The 21,519-nt window shown below is 47.6% G+C and overlaps 1 protein-coding gene across 1 annotated transcript in view; it reads left to right on the top strand.

Annotated features, from left to right (window-relative positions):
- The window catches only part of SMARCA2 (SWI/SNF related, matrix associated, actin dependent regulator of chromatin, subfamily a, member 2), a 178,061-nt gene that overhangs the window by 23,161 nt on the left and 133,381 nt on the right, over positions 1-21,519 (top strand). The window contains exons 4-9 of the mRNA XM_040988907.1: positions 2,789-3,174; positions 3,244-3,289; positions 10,547-10,796; positions 16,864-16,990; positions 18,837-19,010; positions 20,765-20,938. Of these exons, the coding sequence (XP_040844841.1) occupies positions 2,789-3,174; positions 3,244-3,289; positions 10,547-10,796; positions 16,864-16,990; positions 18,837-19,010; positions 20,765-20,938 (1,157 nt within the window). The remainder of the gene's footprint in view (positions 1-2,788; positions 3,175-3,243; positions 3,290-10,546; positions 10,797-16,863; positions 16,991-18,836; positions 19,011-20,764; positions 20,939-21,519) is intronic.

Below are 21,519 nucleotides of genomic sequence, written 5' to 3'. Positions count from 1 at the left end.
CCCCCTTTTCAGTTTTTTTCTTACTAGGTTGAAGGAAAATGTATTTGGATTCTTTTTTTTTTTCCTGGTGATTAGGGTCTCAATTTTCAAGAGTTGGAAAAATGTTTTAAGAAAAATATTTTGTTTGAAAGGGAGAGTGAGAGCAAGAGAACAAGAGTGAGAGAGAGAGAGATGCATGTTGTCCGTCTGCTGGTTTACTTCCTGTGTCGCTGCAGCAGTCTAGAGCTGGCTTGGGTGAAGTCTAGGAGCCATGAACTCCATCCTGACCCATGAGTGACCTAGGCACTTCTGCTGCTCTCTCTGGTGCATTAAACAAGAAGCTGGATAGAAAGCAGAGCAGCTGGGATTGGAACCGACTCCCGTATGCACGTAGCCGGCTCTGCCACCATGCAGGTCTCTCTCTTATCACCTCCCCGCCTTGGTATTGATGACCTATTCATAGCTAAAGACTGATCTGACAAGTAGACCATCAGTTGAGTTTAGATTAAGTCTCCTAACAGTTGGATACCTTACCATCCATATGGGTGAGCCGGTTGTTGGTAACCATGGGACATCTGAGTGTCAGAAGCCAGGAGACACAGGTGTCATGTCAATCAGTAGTGACATCCATTCTACGAAAATGTGTACAAAGTGCTGGGGTGGGAATTCTCTCCCCTGGTGGCAGGTGCGGGGCTGGCCAGAAAGATGTACCAGCCTCCCAGTTAAGCGAAGACAGAACACTAATGACAAAGTATGTGTCACTGGGACTCCCTACATGTTTATTGTTAGAAATAACAAGTTGTTGAAGTTTCTGCTGGGCTTGCTTCAATGCACGATTTCTGGGCTCTCTCGGGCAGCAGGGAGACCCAGCAATTGGATGGGATCTCTGAGTGGAACCCTCCTGCGCCTCAGCGGATGGAGCAAAATTCAGTCTCTGTCTTAGGGGATCATGCGGAGTTTGCATCCCTCTCCCAATGGCTCCTGCAGAGATGGATGTGACTGCGACCTTGATTTGCTCTGGGCTGTGTGTGACAGGTGACAGAGCATCACTCCCCTACCCCCAGCCCCCCACTTCCAACGGGTTAGTGTTTCTCGCATATTCTTAGGCCTCTTATTCTGCGCGGATGAGCTGAGCTCTTTTCCATTCAAACTGTATGCTTGTCCAGACATCTAGGATATACCTCACAGACCCCTCCCTTGACCATGACCACATCACTGTCCCCTTTCCTGTTCTTAGAACGCCCCCCCAGTCGTCGGTGTGTCTAGGGGGTCTACCGGCCAGGCCTTAACGGTTCTTCTCTGGTTCTTCCTTTCTTGAATTTCCCAGTGAGACCACAGAAAAATCCAGACTTAGGTTTAATCAGATTATGTGTGCGTGGTTCTAGGAGATTTTTTTTGTTTGTTTTTTGGGGACAGTAAGTCCATCACTTTTTTTCTTTTTGCAACCAGACTTGCATTAGATCACAGAATAGCCATGCTTGCTGGAGTCAGGTGGACCTTATACCCAGCTTGGGGTATAATACTCCCTCTCTGAGCCTGTTTTCTCATTTTACAAAAATCTCCAAGGGTTGTTGTGAGTGTCAAAGAATCACGGCATACTCTGTTCTATCCATTCCTCCTGGATGCACTCTGCCATTTTGGTACCATCTCCAACCAGAACCAGTCTCTGCAATGGTTGTACCTGCACACAAAACAAGTGTCAGGAAACCACTGACTGCCATTCCCCCATCCCAGAACGGTGTTCCTTACCACTGATGGTTGCCCAGAAGAGTCTAACTAGCCCAGCTGCTTCCCCCCTTCCCTGGATGATTCGGATGTTGATTATTTATCTCATGCTCCTTTTCGAACACTTAGGGTGGCAGCCATTTTGACAACGTACCTGTTGCTGGCTGCCTTCCCCTCCTGGCATCAGCCGCCCATACCCTCTTGCTGTCCTTGCTGACTCCCACCTTCGATGTCCGTGTTCCCTCCTTAGAGTAAGCTCTGCCGCTGGTGGGAATTGAGATAGCATGTGTCATGCCAAGTGTTCTGTGCCTGCAGTATGCAGGGTCTTGGTCACTAATTGCAAGTTACTCACCTTGTAAGTACACAGTAAGCCACACACACACACACACACACACACACACACACACACACACACGACTCTCCTCATTGCCCACCCATTGAGGCACACTGATTGTATTCAGGTTTAGTTTTCTAGACCAGACATTTCCTTGAAGCATTGTACCCCGTCCCCTGGCACCTCCCCTTTAGGCACACAGCCACCACCGACTGCCTCCTACGATGCTGGCGACTGTTGAAAACTGGGCATCTGAGCAGTGTGAGTCAGGATGGACTGTGAAGGTTAAAAACGGCTGGCTCTCACAGATGAGCACAAGCAAAAGCATGTAAAATACCCTATCCATAGCTTTTCTTTCTTGGAATGAAAATATGTTTCAATACAATGTTTTCGATAAAATGCCCTGGAGTTAAAATTACATTTAATATAATGTATTCATTTTTTAAAAAAAGGTTTATTAATTTGAAAGGCAGTTTCGGGTGGGGTTAGAGACTCACTGTGGAAGTGGAGCAGCTGGGACTCCAGACTGTAATGTCGGATGCTGACGTTACAGATAGCAGCCGTGTAACTCGTGGCACTGCAACACTGGACCCCGTGTTAAATTTTTCACACTCTATACACAATTGCTAAGCTGCAGGTAGTGTCAGTCCCTATTGGCTTGTGTGGTTCTGGCAGGTTGCCAGGGTTTTCGGGAATGCCTGTCCTTCGGGGTCGTGGGGCCAGCCTGTGATGTTGTGTGTTTCCTTTCAGGTTACATGTCACCGCACCCATCTCCCATGGGAGCCCCAGAACATGTCTCCAGTCCCGTATCCGGAGGAGGCCCGACACCACCGCAGATGCCACCGGGCCAGCCAGGATCCCTCATTCAGGGTGAACCACAGGCCATGAGCCAGCCCAACAGAGGACCGTCGCCTTTCAGCCCCGTGCAGCTGCATCAGCTGCGAGCACAGATTCTAGCATACAAAATGCTGGCCCGGGGCCAGCCCCTCCCCGAAACCCTGCAGCTTGCAGTCCAGGGGAAACGGACATTGCCTGGCATGCAGCAACAGCAGCAGCAACAACAGCAGCAGCAACAGCAGCAGCAGCAACAGCAGCAGCAACAGCAGCAACCACAGCCAACACCAACGCAGCCACAGGCCCTGCTTCAGCCGGCGTCTCTACAGCAACCACACCCACCTCAGCAACAACAGCCGCCGCCATCGCAGTCACAGCAGCCGCAGCAGCCGCTCACATATCCCAACAGAATAGGTGGTAGGTTAATCTGATGTCAGAGTCTAGAGTGGGTAAGAAGGAGTGCTCACAGGCATGGTCACTTGGCTTAGGGCCAGTGCAGGGCTGACTTGGTTATGGTGGACCCTCCCTTTCCTTGCATCCCTACAGTGGCCCTTGGTTTCCCATGTTGGAGCCACTGAGCAGTGTTTGGTAACCTCTGAAGGAATAGTTCTTACCACCACCACAGTCCCCACTGCCACTGTGCAAGTTGAGGACCTGTGTGTGTTGGGGGGGGGTGGGAATAAAAGCATAGTTGCCCACAAAGTCCGTATTCCGTCTCAAGAGAATCACATTATCTCAGATGCCCTTCTGCATGGTCCAGGTTAAGAATCCTCATGCCCTGAATGTTCCATGGATAGAACTCTCCCCTCCACCCCCTGCAGCGGGCCCTGCCTGAGCCATCACATAGCTGGTGATGTTTCATTTGTGTCCCCCACCTCCTCCACCGCCTTTTTGTTGTTGTGCAAAGCATCCAGCGAAGCTCCAAAGGAGCTTACCCGGAGTCAGATCATTGTCAAAGAGGAAAGCACAAATGAGGGAAATAGGAAGAAAAGTGAGAAACGGAGATCAGGCAGGTGGAAGGCGCAGGAGTCTCCCACTGTGCGGCTGTGGGCCAGCTGTGAAGATGGCCTGGGTTTCTTGGTGGTTGGAGTCAGGTAAGAGGAAACCGGGATTTCGTTGTCACTAGGCAGAACCCCGTTGCTCCCCAGTCTCTCAAAAGGACATAGCAGTTTTCAGCCTTAGAGTGTAAAGTACCTTTCCTGGGTAGACTTTTCTTCAACCTGCTATCATTCTCCCAGTCTTGTTATGGTAAGAGATTGATGACAGAGGAACAGAATCCCTAGGAACCTGGGACTAAAACCTGCAGCTCTAACACTGCTCAGGGATTGAAGATGACATCATTTATCGACATGGTCTTTCTGGTGGCCCAGCCCTGCCACACAGAGAATATCCTCAAGCCAGAGGGGAGGCCAGGAAGGCTTCTGTTAAATCAGTAAAATTCTGCGAGTTTGAGATTCTGCACTTAGGAGAGTGAGCCTCGGACTCTAAGGAATGGGACCTTTCCTTGTCGTATTGACCATCTGCTGTGAACTGTTTCCATTCCACTGGGCAAGCCAGGACATGTTGGTCACTCCAGACAAGGCAACATGGGGTATTGAACTCTTGCTAGGTTGTGGGACTTAGACAAGTAGGACAGCAGTCAGCTTCATGTATGTACATATATGCATATATTTGCACTGCGTTTGTTTTCCTTTTAAAATGTTTTTTTTCTGGTAGTGGCAGCTGCAGGAACTGTGCTACCTGGAAGACAGACTCTCCTTATTACTTCTGGGTATGGTGAAGGAGTGTTGTAAGTCTGTTGGGGCTGCTATGAGCAGTAGCAATTGCTTTCTCACATTCCTAGGGACTAGGAGCTTAAGATCAAGCTGCTGGCAGACCCTGGCATCAGCTCAGACCCATCTCCTGGCTCACGAGTGGCAGCTGTTCATTGTGTTTTCACACGGGCACCCATTTGGGTGGGTGTCTGGTTCCCGGGGTTTATATCTGGCCACTCACAACTTGTATCACAGTGCTTTCCATTGGAGTCCCAGCTGCAGCTGGAATGACAGCTTCCTGCTTCTGGGTACACTGGGAGGTGGCAGGTGATGGCTAAAGTCCACACGGATCTCTGCCTCTTTGGTTCCTGGATTTGGCCTGATCTAGTCCCTGTAGGATCTAGTCCCTGTCGTAGGCATCTAGAGGAGTGAAGCCGCTGGTGGAAGATCTCTCTCTCTCTCTCTCTCTCTCTCTCTCTCTCTCTCTCTCTCTTTCTGTCTTGGTTTCTGCTTCTGCTTCTCTCTCTGCTTTTCAAACAGATATCATTGGAAAACGGGGAAAAGAACAATAATCCTATTCATGAGAGATTCAGCTGACACTTGGATGGGGAGAGAGGACCAACATCCAAATCACCCAAATTCTGGGCCTTGTCCTGTGAGCATTCATGTCTTAATGTACAACTTTTCTTGAGGTCGTCAACAAGTGGGAGCCAGGGGCTCCATGAGTGTCCCATTGAGGGAGACAGGTTTCCATTCTTCTGCCTCTTGGGAACGTTAGCAGGAAGTAGGACCAGAAGCAGAGTAGGCAGGATTTGACTCCAGAAGCTGTGATACAGGGTATAGGTTTAAACCACTGTGCCACAACGCCTTGCCCAAGCTCTGGTGTTATAAAGAAAAACCTGGCCTTCATAGAATGCTTCCTGAAGGCAGGAAATGAAATGAGAAAACTTTTTGTAATCCCAAGTTGTTCTAATGAGTTGAAGTCACAACATCTGTAGGACAAAGTTGCTGTTCTTTGCCAGACATACTGAGTGCCACGTGTCCTAAGACATTCAGTTTTGCGCCTGTTTTCTCGAACATCTCAGGGAAGGCTCCTTGTGTATTTAAACCTAGCTCCAACCATCATCGAATCTCTGTCATTAGAGACAGTTCGTTTTATTCCTTTCTGCCTTGGTTTCGTATTTCAAGCAGACATGAAGCAAAATTGGGGGACAGCTAAGGCTTGATGACAGAGCAGACAAAGATTATGGATAAAGAGAGAGAAGAGACCTCCTTCAGCTAGAACGGGCGCATTCCTGCCACCTGAGAGGCATCTGACACCCCGCAAGCAATGAGGAAACAAAGCATGATTTGACAAAGTCAAATAGGTTATACAACACTTTCACGAGTCAACACTGTGAGGTTTCCTATCTTCTCTTTAAAAAAAAATGATAATGGCTTGTAAACATCTCTGCTAATATTTCAGTGGAGGAAACAAGTCTCAGGGTTTCCCTCTCTCCAAAAGATGTGGTGTTTTTCATTTTCCTCATGTTTTCTATGATCATTCATGTGCAAAGAGAGTGGGGAGGGGGGCCGCAGGGCTCACTGTGATGCTGTGATTCACTGAACGTGACGTCATCCTGATGTCACGGCCCTTTGGCGTCTGACCTCATGGAGGAAATGCGTAGCCCTAGAGCGGTTCGGCTGCTGTGGCGACGGGGCAAGTCCTTGCCTGCGAAGGTCACCCCGCACATCTGACCTGTCATTTTTCTGTTCTTATTGACTCACCATTCCTTTTAGAGGTGAAAGCAAATTAATTTTTTTTTAAATGGGAACTCAGAAGATAATAGGTTATGGGGGTGGTGAAGGAGGTTCCTTATGATAGAAAGCAAAAAATTTTATGGTTCTATTTTTTTGTTTTTAGTGCTTTCCACCCTTTCCCACACTTTTTTTTTTAAATAGCTGAAGTGTTTTGATGTGCCCAATTTTAATCAAAAAAATATACTTGTTCACCTGAATGGCAGGACCACAGGGATGGAGGGAAAGAAGCATCTTCTACTGGCCGGTTTAGTCCCCACATGACTGAAACAGTCAGGGTAGCACAAGGCCCACCAAACCAAGAGTGTACAACTCCATCTGGGTCTCCCACAGGGTTGCAGGGGCCCAAGCACATAGGCTATCCTCTGTTGATTTCCCAGATGCATTAGCAGGTGGATTGGAAGTGCAGCAGCCAAGACTTGGAACTGATGCTAGCATCAGTCCACCACGCTGGCCCTATGCTTGATACGCACCATTGCATGCAATTCTCTCTTTTTTAAAGATTTATTTATTTTTTTTTATAGGAAAGACAGATTTACAGAGAGAAGGAAAGACAAGGAGAAAGATCTTCCATCTGCCGGTTCACTCCCTAAGTAGCTACAATGGCCAGAGCTGAGAAGATCTGAAGCCAGGAGTCCAGAGCCTCTTCCAGGTCTTCTACATGGGTACAGGGTCCCAAGGCTTTGGGTCATCCTTTGCTGCTTCCTCAGGCCACAAGCAGGGAGCTGGATAGGAAAGTGGAGTAGCCGGGATATGAACCAGTGCCCGTATGAGATCCCAGGGCACATGTGAGGTGAACACTTTAGCTATTAGGCTACAGCGTCAGTGCCCCTTGTAGAAGGCTCTTAATTTCAGATTTGATGCACAGAACTGCCTTGTGCAGTAACATCTTACATCCCATGAAACCAAGCAGGAGCTCTGAGTACGGGAAATCCAGTGCGTGTGTGAGTGGTATTGCGTGGAGTTTGTTAAGCGAGGTGTGAGTGGATGGGAAGAGGCCCATCAGATCTCCCCTCTCCACCCTCGGCAGTCTGCATTTCCCTGTGGGAGAGCCTAGGAGAGCACATACCTTTGGCTGTTAAGATGAGGGCAAGAGGGAAGGCAGATGACATTTGGTCGCTCCGACAGAGAAGCTCAAACTGTTTATGTTGGGGAGAAAGAGATAAGCTCAAGAATGTAATCCAGCTTGCAGTAGATCTCGGGGAAGGGTCAGGTGGAGCCAGCAACCCATGGGCGCTGTGTGTGTGTGTCTACGCCGCAGGGTATGACTTCTAAATTTACAGGATAAACCTGTCAGGCAGATGGGCTCTGGAAACCGCTGGAGAGACTGGACTGAAATCTGGTGGAGGTCATTCACTCTGGGTGTGCACAGAGTCGCATCAAGTGTGGGGGACAGTGGAGAGGAGGGTGACCTATGCGATCAGCCAACTGGTGGCCCTTAAGGTGGGAAGAGGAGTCTATTTCGAGGGACTCTGCCACTAGTCCGGCAGGAAACCCAGGGCAGTGGAGACTGCAGTAGAGGCCTGTTTACCAGCTTGTGTCCCCCTGTGAGACTTGTCTGTAAGGTTGGAAGATTAGGTGGGCTTTTGTATTTTATTTATTATATTTTCACTATCTTTGTCCTTCATGTTTGGAAGCATGAGCTCAACAGTTAGGCACATGGGCATGTTTTATTGCCTCGTTGCATCTTTACTGCTGCCCTGGGAGTTGGGTATCATTAGCACCTGCATCCTCAGATGAGAAGCGTGATGGCATAACCGAGACCCACGCACCAGGAGAGAACTTGATGGGAGAGAACCTTGGGGATTCTTCCAGAATCACATGGGGTGTTTGAAATGTACTCATAGAGTGCATCTTACTGATGGCGGGATGGGTCCATGACAGAGTTGAAGGTGCCAGTCTCTCTCTTCGTGTCAAGGGCTGTATGCCCCCGTGGGCTCGAATGTTTTTGCATTTAGCCCTTGGAGGAGGCCAAGCCACACATAGATCCAATCCAGTTGAGAGTTAAAACCCAAAAGGGATGACAGGGTGGGAACATGCTGGTTGCCTTTCTTGGAGAAACCATTTTAAGACAGAGAAGCAGAATGACATGGCATAGTAGGCTAAGCCTCCATCTGTGGCTCCTGTTTGAGTCCCAGCTACTCCACTTCGGATCCAGCTTCTTGCTTAAGGCAAATGAGGCTGGAACAAGTCCTTGGGACCCTGCACCCATGTGCAAGAGCCAAAGGAAACTTCTGGCTTTGGATTGGTTCAGCTTTTGGCCATCCATGGCCGTTTGCAAAGTGAACAGCAGATAGAAGATCTTTTTATGTCTCTCCTCTTTCCTTGACTCTGCCTTTCCAATGAAAGTAAATGAGGCCTTAAAAACAACAACAGTGACTTGAATGTGGCTCCAAGTCCTCCTAGGAGTCTGCATCCAGTTTTGACAGGCAGTCAGGGCAAAGAAGAGAGTGGCCAGGATTGAGAGGGAAGAAGTGTGGAGGTTTTGCACGGCTTGTTTTGAACCTGAAGGAGAGGACTGTACTTGGAGAGTGAATTTGAAGTCACAATGGCGATGTTACCTGCTCAGTAAGATGCAGGTCTTCTCTTGATGAGCGTCACGATGTACAGTTGCTCTTGGCATCCCGTGGTCATCGGCCATGATGCTCCTTCTGTCTTTAGATGTGGTTGATTCCTCTGGCTCCCGGGGAGGCGTGGCACGCTAGGAAATGCCAAGGCACTCCAATCAGCTATTGGCAACTCTTGTCTCCTCTCCTTTGATGGGCTCACACCTGAGACAGCCCTTGGTGAGAAGTGTGCCCTATATTAAAGGAAAAAAAAACATCTCCCATTCAGATGGAAAGAATGACACTTTTTGTTGCGTGGTGTCATCTATGGCACCTGAAAGAAGGAAAAAAGATTTTTTTTTTCCTTCCCTAGAGTTCTTCATCAGTTCTTAGAAGCAGGGCCACACATGTTCTCAAGGTCCATCTTTTGGAAGGTTTTGCCTTATTTCAGAGGGAGGGGAGGGAATGAGCGGTCATGTCACATACGTGTGCACACATGGTAACAACGCATGCAATGTGTGTTGCCCACTCAAGCGTCCTAAGCGGTTTTGTCCTGCTGCCTGGCGTCCATCCGGTCGCAAGCATTTTGTCGTGACACTGTCATTTGAGCTCCCTTCTAGGTGTTGGAGACTGAAGAAGTGTGTTCACTTTCTCATCGTGTCTGTCTGTTTTATGGTTCATTGTTACCTTGATGTTTAGAGTCCATTACTTTTGCTACCACCTGAAAACGATTTTCTTTTTTCCTTAGAAGAGAAACACAAAATGAAGCGGGGGGGGGGGGGGGTGTGGAAATGCCTATCGAACGTGTTAGCAACTGTGTCCTGAATTCCTTTTAGAATTCACTAGCTTATCTGTTAGCTCATCTGATAGTTTGATGATAGAAGGAAAATGCTCTCCCACATCTTACCAGGTGACAATTTGTATTGAGCAGAGAATTCCCCGCCCCCCTCGCCCAATGTGGAATGTTTCTATGAGATTTTCTGCTGTGTCATAAGCATGTGAATTTCAGGAGACTCCCAGATGAAGGTAGACTCTGGTGGTTTGCCTGAGAAGGCTGGCCGGCTGCTTGTTTGGTCTGTGAAGTGCCAGTTCTGACCACAGGGCTGTTCCAGATGGGGCCAAGGAGTCTTCCCCCAAAGGGGTTTGCAAGGAAATTTACCAAATGCTGTTTTAGGACTACCCTGGCACGACATCCCAACCCTCCTTCTTGTGAACCTGAGCGCACCTGTCGCTTTTTGCGAACGCATAGTCACAGCTTGGCCTGTCGCTTTGTCTGTCAATGTATTATGCAGGACTCATTCTCATTTCTCCATGCTTAGCAGGCAAAGTCCGTTTCCCTAAGAGTAGAGTCCAGAAACTTTTTTTTTTCTTTTCCTAGTCCCACCTCCCCCTTGCTTCCCTGCCCCTCTTTTTCCTTTCTTTTCTCCTTTGCCTTCTCTTCCTTGAGGTTGTCTGAGCCACGTGGTGATCCTGCCCTGCATTCTAGGGTTGGTGGGCAGGCAGGCAGGCAGGCAGGCAGGTGTGGCTCCACAGTGTGCTGTCCTGCCCCAGCTGCCCATGTCACTCTTGTCCTGCAGGCCCATCCCAGGACCTGAACAGTCTGGGCACCCCACAGAAGCTTCAGGCACTCAGCGGCCGGCCCTCTCCGGCACCTACAGCTGCAGCACAGCCTCCTGCGGCTGCCGTGCCCGGCCCATCGGTGCAGCCTCCAGCGCCGGGGCAGCCCTCACCTGTCCTGCAGCTGCAGCAGAAGCAGAGCCGCATCAGCCCCATCCAGAAGCCACAGGGCCTGGACCCCGTGGAGATCCTGCAGGAGCGCGAGTACAGGTACCGCACCCCAGGTCCACCACGGGGCCTGTTGAGTGAGCTGATGTCTCCTTGTGTTGGGACCATTCTTTCCCTGGGGGAAGAAGGGAAGTTGTAGTGTCCGCAGTGGGGCCTAGATGCTAGAGGCTTGGGTAGGCATTGAACACTGGGGAGCGAGCGACCTGCAGCGATTGCATATGGCTCCGAGAAAGAGGGCAGCCCACACTTGGATTAGAATGCCTTGTGCTTGTCTATGGTTTGAATCCTGCAAGGACTGACTGGTCAGCTGGTCAACTCTTCGAAAACACCCACGCATAGAAATAGGTATGCCACATCTCGGTAAGATTTTATTTGCAAAAGTAAGCAGTGGGCTGGGTTTGGCTTGCGTGTTGTCGTTAGCAGACGAATGGTTATTAGCAAGCAGAAAGGGAAATCCAGAAAGGAATGGAATCAAGATGCAACAAAGTAAAGTTTGTGGACACGACCTCTGATTGGGATCTTCTGTCCTCACCAACTGGGTTACCTTGGTCAGTGTTCATGTTTTCTGTGACTCAGTTTCCACATAGGTTAAAAACAGGATATTGGAATATTTCTCCTAGAGTCGGGAAAGCAAAATGACAGGGAAATTTCCAACAGATAGTAACCATCTTCAAACATGTCTTCCTTGAAAAGAAAATTAGAGTTCAGATAGTCGGGGAACGTTAGTAAACTGTGTTTGAACTCCTTCGTCAACGAGACGGTAATCTTGGGTGAAGAGTCCTGTTTGAGACTCATTGGTTGAAATATGAGACTTTGGGAGTTTCCCCTGAAGCAGATCACGAACTGTTACCAAGAGATACGGATTAGCTTTCTGACTGGCCAGCGCAACCGCTCCTGTTTGCCATTGTTCATCGTCAATTAGCAGTCTTTGTACTTCCACTTCCAGAATTTTGTGTGTTGTCCGGAAGGCTACATCCTTCCCATTGGTTGGTCTTTCAGTACTGATGGCAAATTTCTGTGTGTTGTAAAGAAATCAGCTACTGGCACATGGGGGAAGGGGGGCAGAAAACAAAAATCCTCATGCTGTTCTTTCTCCAAGCTACCATTGACTTAAAAAAAAAAAAAAAAGGAAGGATTCAAAAGATTTGGGAATGGGGTAGGGAGTCCTGGGGTAGTTAGTCTAACATGCAAGCCTTCTTTGGTTTTCTGTCCTGGAAAAGCTTCCAAGCTTCAAGTCCTTGTGTTAAGTCATGCAAGCTATTCTCCTAAAGCACCCTCTATACTTTGAGATTTTTCTAAAGGATGCCTGGGCATGCCCCCCATCGGCTTGGCTTCCTCAGGCTCTGTGTGGGCTGTGTGTTTGAATGATTTTGCGGACTCAGATGTTTTTCTGGGATCACTTTTGGCAGAGTTTTAGTTGTAGGTCTGCTGTCATGAGCTCACTGGGGCACCTTTTCCCGAGGTGTGAGTTTCCTGCCAAGTCTCCTGCATTGTGTAGTGTTCGGTTGTGCTCTTGGGACTAATCCAGGATGTAAACCTCTCGTTCTCCATCTACTCCTGTAGCCGTTTAAAGACAAGTCCTGCCTGTCGTTGTGTTTTAAATCGCATGCATTGCCAAAGGTAGGACAGTGACTATTTTGCATGGCGTTATTCTTTCATGACTAGCTCATGTGAATGAATGTGTGTGTGTGTGTGTGTGAGAGAGAGAGAGAGAGAGAGAGAGAGAGAGAGAGATGCTTTTAAAATGATTCAACTGGGGACTGGCATTGTGGCATCCCACCTGGGCACTCCGGTTCTAATCCAACTCCTGGCTCATACGCTTGGGGAGGCAGTGAAAGATGGCCCAAGTCCTTGGGCCCCTGTGTCCACTTGGGGGAGCTTGGAAGAAGCTCCTGATTTCCATGTTTATACCAGACCAGCCCTGGTTGCTGTGGCCATTTGGTCATGGAAGATCTTTGTCTGTGTATTTCTTCATTTCTCTGTGGGAGAGATGTGACTTTTAAATAAACAAGTAAATAAATAACATATATATATATATAATATGTGTATATTATTAATATATATTAATCAGATTGTCTGGAAAGCTGTAAGGCTGTGGCACCAGTTTCCTCACGGCCATCCGCAGAGAAAGTATATTGTTGTCCTGGCAGCGTGGTGGGGTCAACCTTGACCTCTCTTTTCTGTGGAGTTGTATAGCTCGTCCTGCAGGTATTCATGAAAGAGCCGGGAAAGCATTTCTCTCTCGGCCCTCTGTATTAGAATAGCTTTGCTAGTCTTCAACAGCAGTAACCAGAAAGATGAGTATGTTTTTTTATTGTTTCATTGGAGATTTGAGCAACGATCTAAAAAAAAAAAAAAAACAAGACAAAAACAAAAAAACACCCTGTTTTATGATTGGATAAGCTTAGTTTGAACAAACATGATCTGTCAGGAATTTGTTAACAGATGGTCATCTTTTTGGCCATTGTAGCATCACTTACCTTGTCTTTGAAAATTAAGAAGAACTTGCCAGAATCTTGTGTTCTTTTTTAAATGTCCGAGTCAGTCAGCTATTTTTCCTTGTTCATCATATAATCAAAATTTTGACACACTGATTATTTTTTATTCATCTGCAACATAAGTAAGCTTCTGACTGTGCATACTTTGCCTCAAATCCATCTTGGTTAAAACACCTTCTCTCAGTTAAACTGGATCTTTACTTCTTTCTGTAGTGTCGAAAGTAGGAGGGTGCTTAAAAAAAAAAAAAGCAACTCTACAGAAAATGGGAGGAAAAGATCATTTCCTAAGCATTATAGAGAGATTTTGCATCTGCTGGTTCACTGCCATGCTCAAAGCCAGGAGCTTCCTGTAGGTCTCCCAGTGGAGTGCAGGGCCCCCAAGGACTTGGACCATTTTCTGCTGCCTTCCAAAGCACATTTGCAGGAAGCCAGATCCGAAGTGGAGCAGCCGGAACTCCCCACTGGCGTTACAGGTAGATTTACCCACTGCTCACTGTGCTGGCTCCTCCCACAAGCATTTTGGAAGTGCCCCGTTTTCATATGTGCTGGATTTCTTTGGGTTTTTTTTTATTTATCCCATTGGCATGCGGATATTGAATCAAAGACCCTGCAGATACTGTCCCGAGGGGGCCTGGATAGATCCCATCCTAGTGACGGGCCTCTCGGGGAAGGATGTCTCTGCATTCCGTGAGCCTTCTTGGGAATCGAGTTGAAATTGAGTTTGGAAACAGTGTTTTATCCTTGTTTCCTCAGGGCACCAACACAGACTGCTTGCCTGTGCGTGTGCGTGTGCGTGTGCGTGTGTGTGTGTGTGTGTACGCACACATGCTTCCGGTTCTGCCCTTGGCTCTTCTGTCATTCTGGAGAATTCTTTCTTAAGCGTTCTCAATAAGCACATTACCAGCTGAGTGGTCAGTAGTCTCAGTCTCTCTTCTCTCTCTCTCTCTCTCTCTCTCTGACACACACACACACACACACACACACACACACACACACTCCATCTCTCTGTCTTTAAAGTGTCACTCGGCTCAGTGTCATTTTCTGTTCAAATAACTTTCCTGCAAGAATCATAAACTTCTCCTCCGTACCTGAACAAATATCTGTTGCCTTTAATGGAACTCTTTTTTTTTTTTTTTTTGCTTGCCAGAACAGTAACCCCTCTTGATTTACCGTTCAATCTGTATGGAGAAAACCTGAATGACCTGATTCTGCTTCAATTTTCTGTCCCCGTGAGGACACTAAATGAGTCTCCTGCAGTTAGGCAGTATTATAAGGCGGTGTCATTCCGGGAAGTAGAGAATTCCTGCCTCTCCTTATCAGGCTACCTGCTGAATGCCATTGATGGCGAGATGAAATTGTCTGGAGAGGAGTGTTATTTAAGATGAAGATTCCTATTAACAGCAGCCACAACAAAGATATCATTCTCCTTGTGACAGAAGCCCCTCCTATTCCTTTGCTATACACCCTGGCCCCCCTACCCTGCAGCCCCCCGCCATGTATTGAATCCAATGCATCTGATTTGACTGTGGAAGCTGCTTTTTTTTTTTCCCCTAGGGCTCACACAGTGTTCCTTTGGCCTTCTGTTTCACAGAAGATTCCTTTGTGTCAGGGAGCTTGTCATTGTACTTACAACACGGTAGCAGTTGCTTCAGGAAGAAGTAGACTCCGACTCATGTCCACCTGCTCCAGGGTCCCAGTGGCATCATACCCCGTCTGTGCCTAGTGCCTGGTATCCACCCCTTTCTACTCCCCAGCTTCCCCCCTCCCATACACACACACGCACACACACACCTTCATGTGATTGAATCTCAATGTTGTTGATTCTGGTTGTCCTGTGATCCTATAGCCCTGGTCCCATAGCCCTTAGGGAGATTTAGGAAAGAGCCATTATTCTAATTTGGCACCTGACTCACTTTGTGAAAGGGCCTAAACCTGAATATCAAGAAATAATTTGTGCATTGAGATATTTCAAATAAGACAAATCTGCGGTATATTATGAGCTAGGGAGCGCAAGTGACCAAATTGTTTGCCATCATCTTACTGCCCTACCCACCAACTATCTTACTATCTGGATGTGTTAGCATGGTCTTAATCCTGCAAAAGGAAAGTTATTTCAGTTTATATCTCTTGCTACTTTGGGAAAAGTCCATAATGAATTTGCATCGTAACTTTCTCATTGAGAAGCGTCATCCGTCACTTTATATGGAAATTTAGGACTCTGTGAAATTAGATCAGTGAAGCTGCTGTTGGTTCATGCAGTGAAAGTTAAAACAGTGAGATACTTCCATGCATATAGTTCATGGAAGGAACTGTGGAAATAGGTTGGGAGGGTTTGAAATACCTCACCCAAGGAGTAAAATGGTGAGTTGGATATTGCTTGAACTAACACGTTTTTGATATGTCGAGCAGTTGAGTCATTTAGGGGTTGTTGTTTGCATTGGTGTGCTCAGTTAAAACATGAGCAAAATAATACTTTACAATCAATCATTCCATAAATCAGAATCGATCCTGTTTGTTGCAAATATCGAAAAAAGGAAACTACCCATATATATATTTTAATATTTTAATATATATATATTTTAATACTTGGGTTGCGTGAAGTAGCAAGGATGTTCCCACAACATTCGAATTACAGGTAGTGCCGTTTTTTCATTCCCGTGCGTTCTTTGTTGAAATCTATCTCCATGGCAGTTTGGCCCCAGGCTTTGGGGGAGGTAGTAAGAAAAGGTGGCCTAGGTGACATATGATTATTTCTGAGACTGGGATCCAGATGGACGGGCGATGCAGGAAGTTCTCGTGTGTCAGACTACTAGTATCTCAAGAACAATCAGAGGAGGTTAAGATGTTGTTGGTCCTGGACTGCCTCCTGAGGAATAACTACTCTTGTATTTTTGAGTGGTGTCTTAGATGAGAATCCCCCCCCCCCACCCCAACATCCCCTTTCTAGAAAGTCACAGCTCTGACGCACGATGTCCCACTCCCCTTGGTTGTCAGAAAAGGCCAAACTGGCATGTTCTCAAGCGAACACTGCTCAGAGAGGAAGTGGTTGTGGGGTTGGCTGGGCTCTCTTTCTGAATGTTCTGGGTTGGCCGATTTCTGTGGCCTCAGCATCTACATCTGCTCCTGCCTGCCTGCGGAGGCAGCCATTGTCATCATCGCGGCGGCAAGGAAGGGCCAATGCCTTCCCTGCATGGGGCAGAGCACAGTGAGGAAGAAAGGCTCAGGCTTGGGCTCAGCTCCATGCCCTGGCTGAGCTGGGAGTTAGGGAGCCAGACACATCTTCCTGTCTCTCATCCTCCCTCCTTGTTTAAAAGCAAGCAGGAACCCTGGGCTCACCCCCCCCCCCCAAGGTGTAGTCTGAGCCTTCCTGCCTGCTGTCCATGGAGAGACAGAGTGTCAGGTACCGGATGCCACCTGTTCATATACACGCAAGGGATGCTCTACTCTTCTTGCCATCGGACAATCTGGCCGGGCGTCAGAAATGCACCAGCAGTATGCAGACAATGTTATGGTGTGAGTTTCAATCTCAGGTTAATTGTGGATCCTCTAAGAACAAACCGTAATGCCTCTTTTCATCACCCTGTCCCTCCCATGTTCTTATTTCCGTGTAGGCTTCAGGCCCGCATAGCTCACAGGATACAAGAACTGGAAAATCTGCCTGGCTCTCTGCCACCAGATTTACGAACCAAAGCTACTGTGGAGCTGAAAGCACTCCGGCTACTCAATTTCCAGCGTCAGGTAACTCCTATTGCCCAGCGTATCTGAGAAGTCAGAAATCTAGGTGTAATTGTTCCAAACGTGTGATCTGGGTGAGCTTGCTTGGGTCTGTTCAATATTGTTAGGAAGGTAGAGACTTCAGAATATAGTCTCTCTTTGCAGACCAACAACACTGAGCTGAAAGGAATGGAGAGACCCATTCATTGCTTCTTATCCCATATTTCTCTTCCATATGTAAGAAACATCTTTGATTTGCAAAGTCGGAGCTATGGTCTTGTGTTACCATGGCTGAAAGCCCCCCAGAAACAGGTGAACATAGCTCCCACCTGCCTGTATGACTTTAAGGAGGAACGAGAAGGTGGCCTATCAGAGCTTGTTTCTGAGCACAGATGTGTAGCGTTAGTCTGTGACTCCAAACACGGGAGAACCATTCTACCGCTATCACGTGCACAACTCCTTAAAACAACAGCTTCACCAGAGCCTGACTTTGGAACATTTGGTCCCCTCAGGCTTAGGGAGTGACTCATCAGTTATTAGGGTCTGTTCCTGCTGGAGCAGTTAGTGGACACTGAGAGCAAATATAATGATCGCTTTTTTTTTAATTATTTTAAAATCAGTGGAAGGCTAGGAGAGGATGTGGTCAAGCTCATCTTCCCTTGGCAGAATTCTGTCTTGGGGACTCCAGGGGTGCTGGTCTCCCCACACCACGGATTGTTCATGCATGTAAAAGCAGCGAAGCGGCCTTTCCTGGTCAGTCAGATGGGTTGGTTTTATTAAAACCCAGGGTGTGCAAAATGAGTTACTGATGAGTACATGTAGTTGGCAAGTATTGACATGCATGACCTGGTATGTTGGAGGATATGACTAAAACCACAAAAGCCACTCCACTTTTTGTCCTGTGTACTCGAGTGTCCATTCGACCCAACAGAGGGGGTCATCGCAGATGAGAGGAGATGTGGGCTCCCATGTTACAAAAGAAAAGTTCTCCCAATCGGGTTCTTGATTCCTCTTGTGGATGACTTCATATTGTGGATGAAAAAGATGTTTGGGAAATGTCGCTAAATGAGCAGGAATCAATCGCTCAAACTAACAAGCATTCGAATTAGCTTCACTCTGCTGGCCCTCTTTTTTTTGGTCTCTGATTTTTGTTTGATATTAGTGAAAAAAAAATCTGTTACTTATGAAACTCCCTCATTACTTTGATTATAATTGATGCTGATTGATTTAGACCCGGTTGAATGATGTTTGTAATATGTCCCCGGGATCATATAACAGATCCAGATTTGTGATGATCTAGAAAGAAATCCATGATCTAAAATTTAAGTATCTTGCAAAGCATATCTGTAATGGAGGAAACCAAAAGCCAAATATCTCATCCTTTGAGAAAGAGAATTGCATCTTGTGTGAGTACTTGCAGCAACCCATACGACATGATCAGAAACGATTTCTTTGATTTGTCTTGTGGGGTGTCCTCAAAGTTAATCTTTAAGCACAAAGACACTGTTCCTTTGACATTTAAAATAAAATATGGAAATTGTAATAGCTTGGTAGCTCATTAGCATCATCAGAATAATCAAATAGGAGTTGATTTATTTAAAAGCCAGGAGACAGCTACTTGCTATCTCTCTCTACTAGCCAACAGTACTGAACAGCACCTATCTGTGTTCTCACTCCATCTTTGAAAATGGGGCATACATTTGAGTCTATCTTATTTTATTTCTTTTATTTATTCACTCCTTCCCTTGCTGAAAGGTCTGGGTAGGGAACCCAGGGTGCCCCATGAAAACAGACATGAGCGGAGCTGAGGGTGCAGGGACATCCAGCTTGCAGTAGTAGCCAAAGTCTCTAACCACTGTGCTCTTGCCAGCTGCGACAGGAGGTGGTGGCCTGCATGCGCAGGGACACGACCCTCGAGACGGCCCTCAACTCCAAAGCGTACAAGCGCAGCAAGCGGCAGACGCTGAGAGAGGCTCGCATGACCGAGAAACTAGAAAAACAGCAGAAGATCGAGCAGGAGAGGAAGCGCCGGCAGAAGCACCAGGTACGCAGGCGGGATTCCGTGTTCCTGGGGGAGCTGGAGGGCCCATCCGGGACAGCAGGGAGCCTGTGGTCCATGCAGTCCAGCCACAATAGTTCAGTTTATTTGGGAGAAGGCAAAGAGTGGGCTTGTATTGTTCATTGACTGCCCTCATGATCACCCTCCTAGCCAGGGAGCCAGGGTCAGGCCACAACCAGAGCCAGGGGCCAGCAGCTCATCCCACTTGTCCCATATGGATAGCAGGGACCTGTCTGTATGCTGCTGCCTTAGCAGGAATCTGGAACTGGGAGTACAGCTGGGAGTGGAATGCAGGCACTCTGTGGTTGGACTTGTGCATCCTAACTGGAATTTTAACAATTGGACCAAATCATGTTGTATTATAGACCACGATGCCTGGCCCAAGGCACGTGAACGGATGACCTGCCCCAGGTGGCACAGTGGAATAGCCGTAGTATGAAGTTCTTGAGACCCAATTGTATTGTTGTAATCATTTTTCACCTGGTATCATGAAATATCAGAGGTGGCGTGGCTTATCAACAGCAGAAATCCATTTCTTGGCCATTTGGGGGTTGAACTCACAGTACCAGCACAGGAATGTTCTGGTAAGGGGTTTCCCCTGCGTTGCCCACTCCCAACCAATTGCATCCACACATCGTGGGCAGACAAGAAGGTTCCTGGGGGACCTTTCGGGGGAACTCCTACCTCCCACCCTTCCGATACTGTCACATTTGGGCAGTTGTTGCAAATGGTTGATGTGGGACTTGATTTTGTGTCATTGTCCTATACGTTGTGTTGAGTATACTTACTTTACTGCCTAATTAAGCTTAGTTTTGAAAAAAAAAAAGTTAGACTTGAGTATAAAATCAGGATGCATGCTCTGCATATTTTGCTTAATAAGTGAATGCAAATGAAGTGTGGCACGTTGAGTTTGGAAAGCTTGTTTTGCAACATGCTTCTAAGGGGTTTAGAGCAGAAGAACGATGCTTTTTTTTTTTTTTTAAAGGATTTATTTCTTTGGAAAGGCCGAGCTACAAGGAGAGACACAGGAGTGGCGGGAGAGTCCATGTGCTGGTTCACTTCCCATGAAGCCGCAGTGACTAGCCCTGAGCTACCCCAATAGCCAGGAGCTCCTACTAGGTCTCCCACATGGGTTTAGGGGTGTATGCACTTGAGCCATCCTCCATTGCTTTTCCAGTTTGTAAGCAGAGAGCTAAATAGTAAGTGGAGCAGCCAGGCTGATGGTGGGAAACAGGAAACAAACCCTAGGTCTTCCACATGGATGGCCATCCCTTGACTCCCTGCCCCCACCCCCCACCACTAGGGTTTTTGCATTAGCAGGAAGCACATATCAGGAGCTCGAGCTGGGAGGTGAACCCAGGAATTCTGATGGGATACAAACTCATCTTCACTACCGGACCCAAAGCCGCCTCCCATCGGATTCATTTTAGAAGCAATAAGGGCTTAGCTCTACGTTGTATCATTGTGCTTTCTGCAGGTTTCTCTCGGTCTTAGATCTTTCCCCACCCTCGGGGACGGAGGAGACCTTTTCTCCACAGGCTTGCAGTCAAACCAGCATGAAGGGGTGGTCATTCCTGCCAGCTGTGTAGCCCACCCCTGGGCCGCTGTAACATACCAGGGGTCCTATCCCAAGGGAGAGCCTGGCATCTAACAGTTCAATGCACACGAGGGGTCTTCTTTAATGCACCTTACCAGGTAGATGCTAAGTGTCCTTTCCTGCCCATCTCTGGGTCCTGCAGGAATACCTGAACAGCATTTTGCAACATGCGAAAGACTTTAAGGAATACCACCGCTCCGTGGCTGGCAAGATCCAGAAGCTGTCCAAAGCCGTGGCGACGTGGCACGCCAACACGGAAAGGGAACAGAAGAAGGAGACAGAGCGTATCGAGAAGGAGAGAATGCGGAGACTGATGGTAAGGGGGCCCCACAGCTGTGGGAACTGGGGGTTTGGGGGTGCTGGATGTGGCAGGAGTCTGGGGAGTTGGTTCCTTTGTACTTCCTGGGGCTGCGGGAGCAGCAGTCTCCGTTTCTTCAACAGTGCATGTGATAAACCCGAGAGGACACTGGATGAGCAAATAGATTTCCATGCCCAAGGCTGGCCAGAATACAGGCTACAGCTCCTCACAGACAGACACGTACTCAGCTTTACAGGAGCTTGAGAACCACACCTGGAACCACGGCCCTGATTCAAAGAGCCGTGACCTTGAAGTGAATGGTCAATATGTTCTCAGATGTGTGTCTCAAAGCTGTGTCTTTGGATCTAACAGAGTCTCTTGTTTGACATCTCTCAGTGGCCAATGGTATTTCTCTCTCTCTCTCTCTCTCTCTCTCTCTCTCTCTCTCTCTCAATGGTGAAATTATTCTGCAACCATGGGAAGAAGTGTTTTTTTTTTTAATAAACTGAATTCTGAAATGGCGCTTTGTTTGTGATAGCTGTGCTGTTGTCAAAGGCTGTTGCATCTGCATGGTTCGTTTTGAGGAATATGGATATGTG

Source organism: Ochotona curzoniae, unplaced genomic scaffold (genome assembly GCF_017591425.1).
Source record: "Ochotona curzoniae isolate NIBS_2020 unplaced genomic scaffold, NIBS_Ocur_1.0 contig_50, whole genome shotgun sequence".
In the NCBI taxonomy this organism is placed as follows: domain Eukaryota; kingdom Metazoa; phylum Chordata; class Mammalia; order Lagomorpha; family Ochotonidae; genus Ochotona; species Ochotona curzoniae.
The sequence above is the reverse complement of the archived record's forward strand: the minus strand, read 5'-3'. Positions and strand labels throughout refer to the sequence as shown.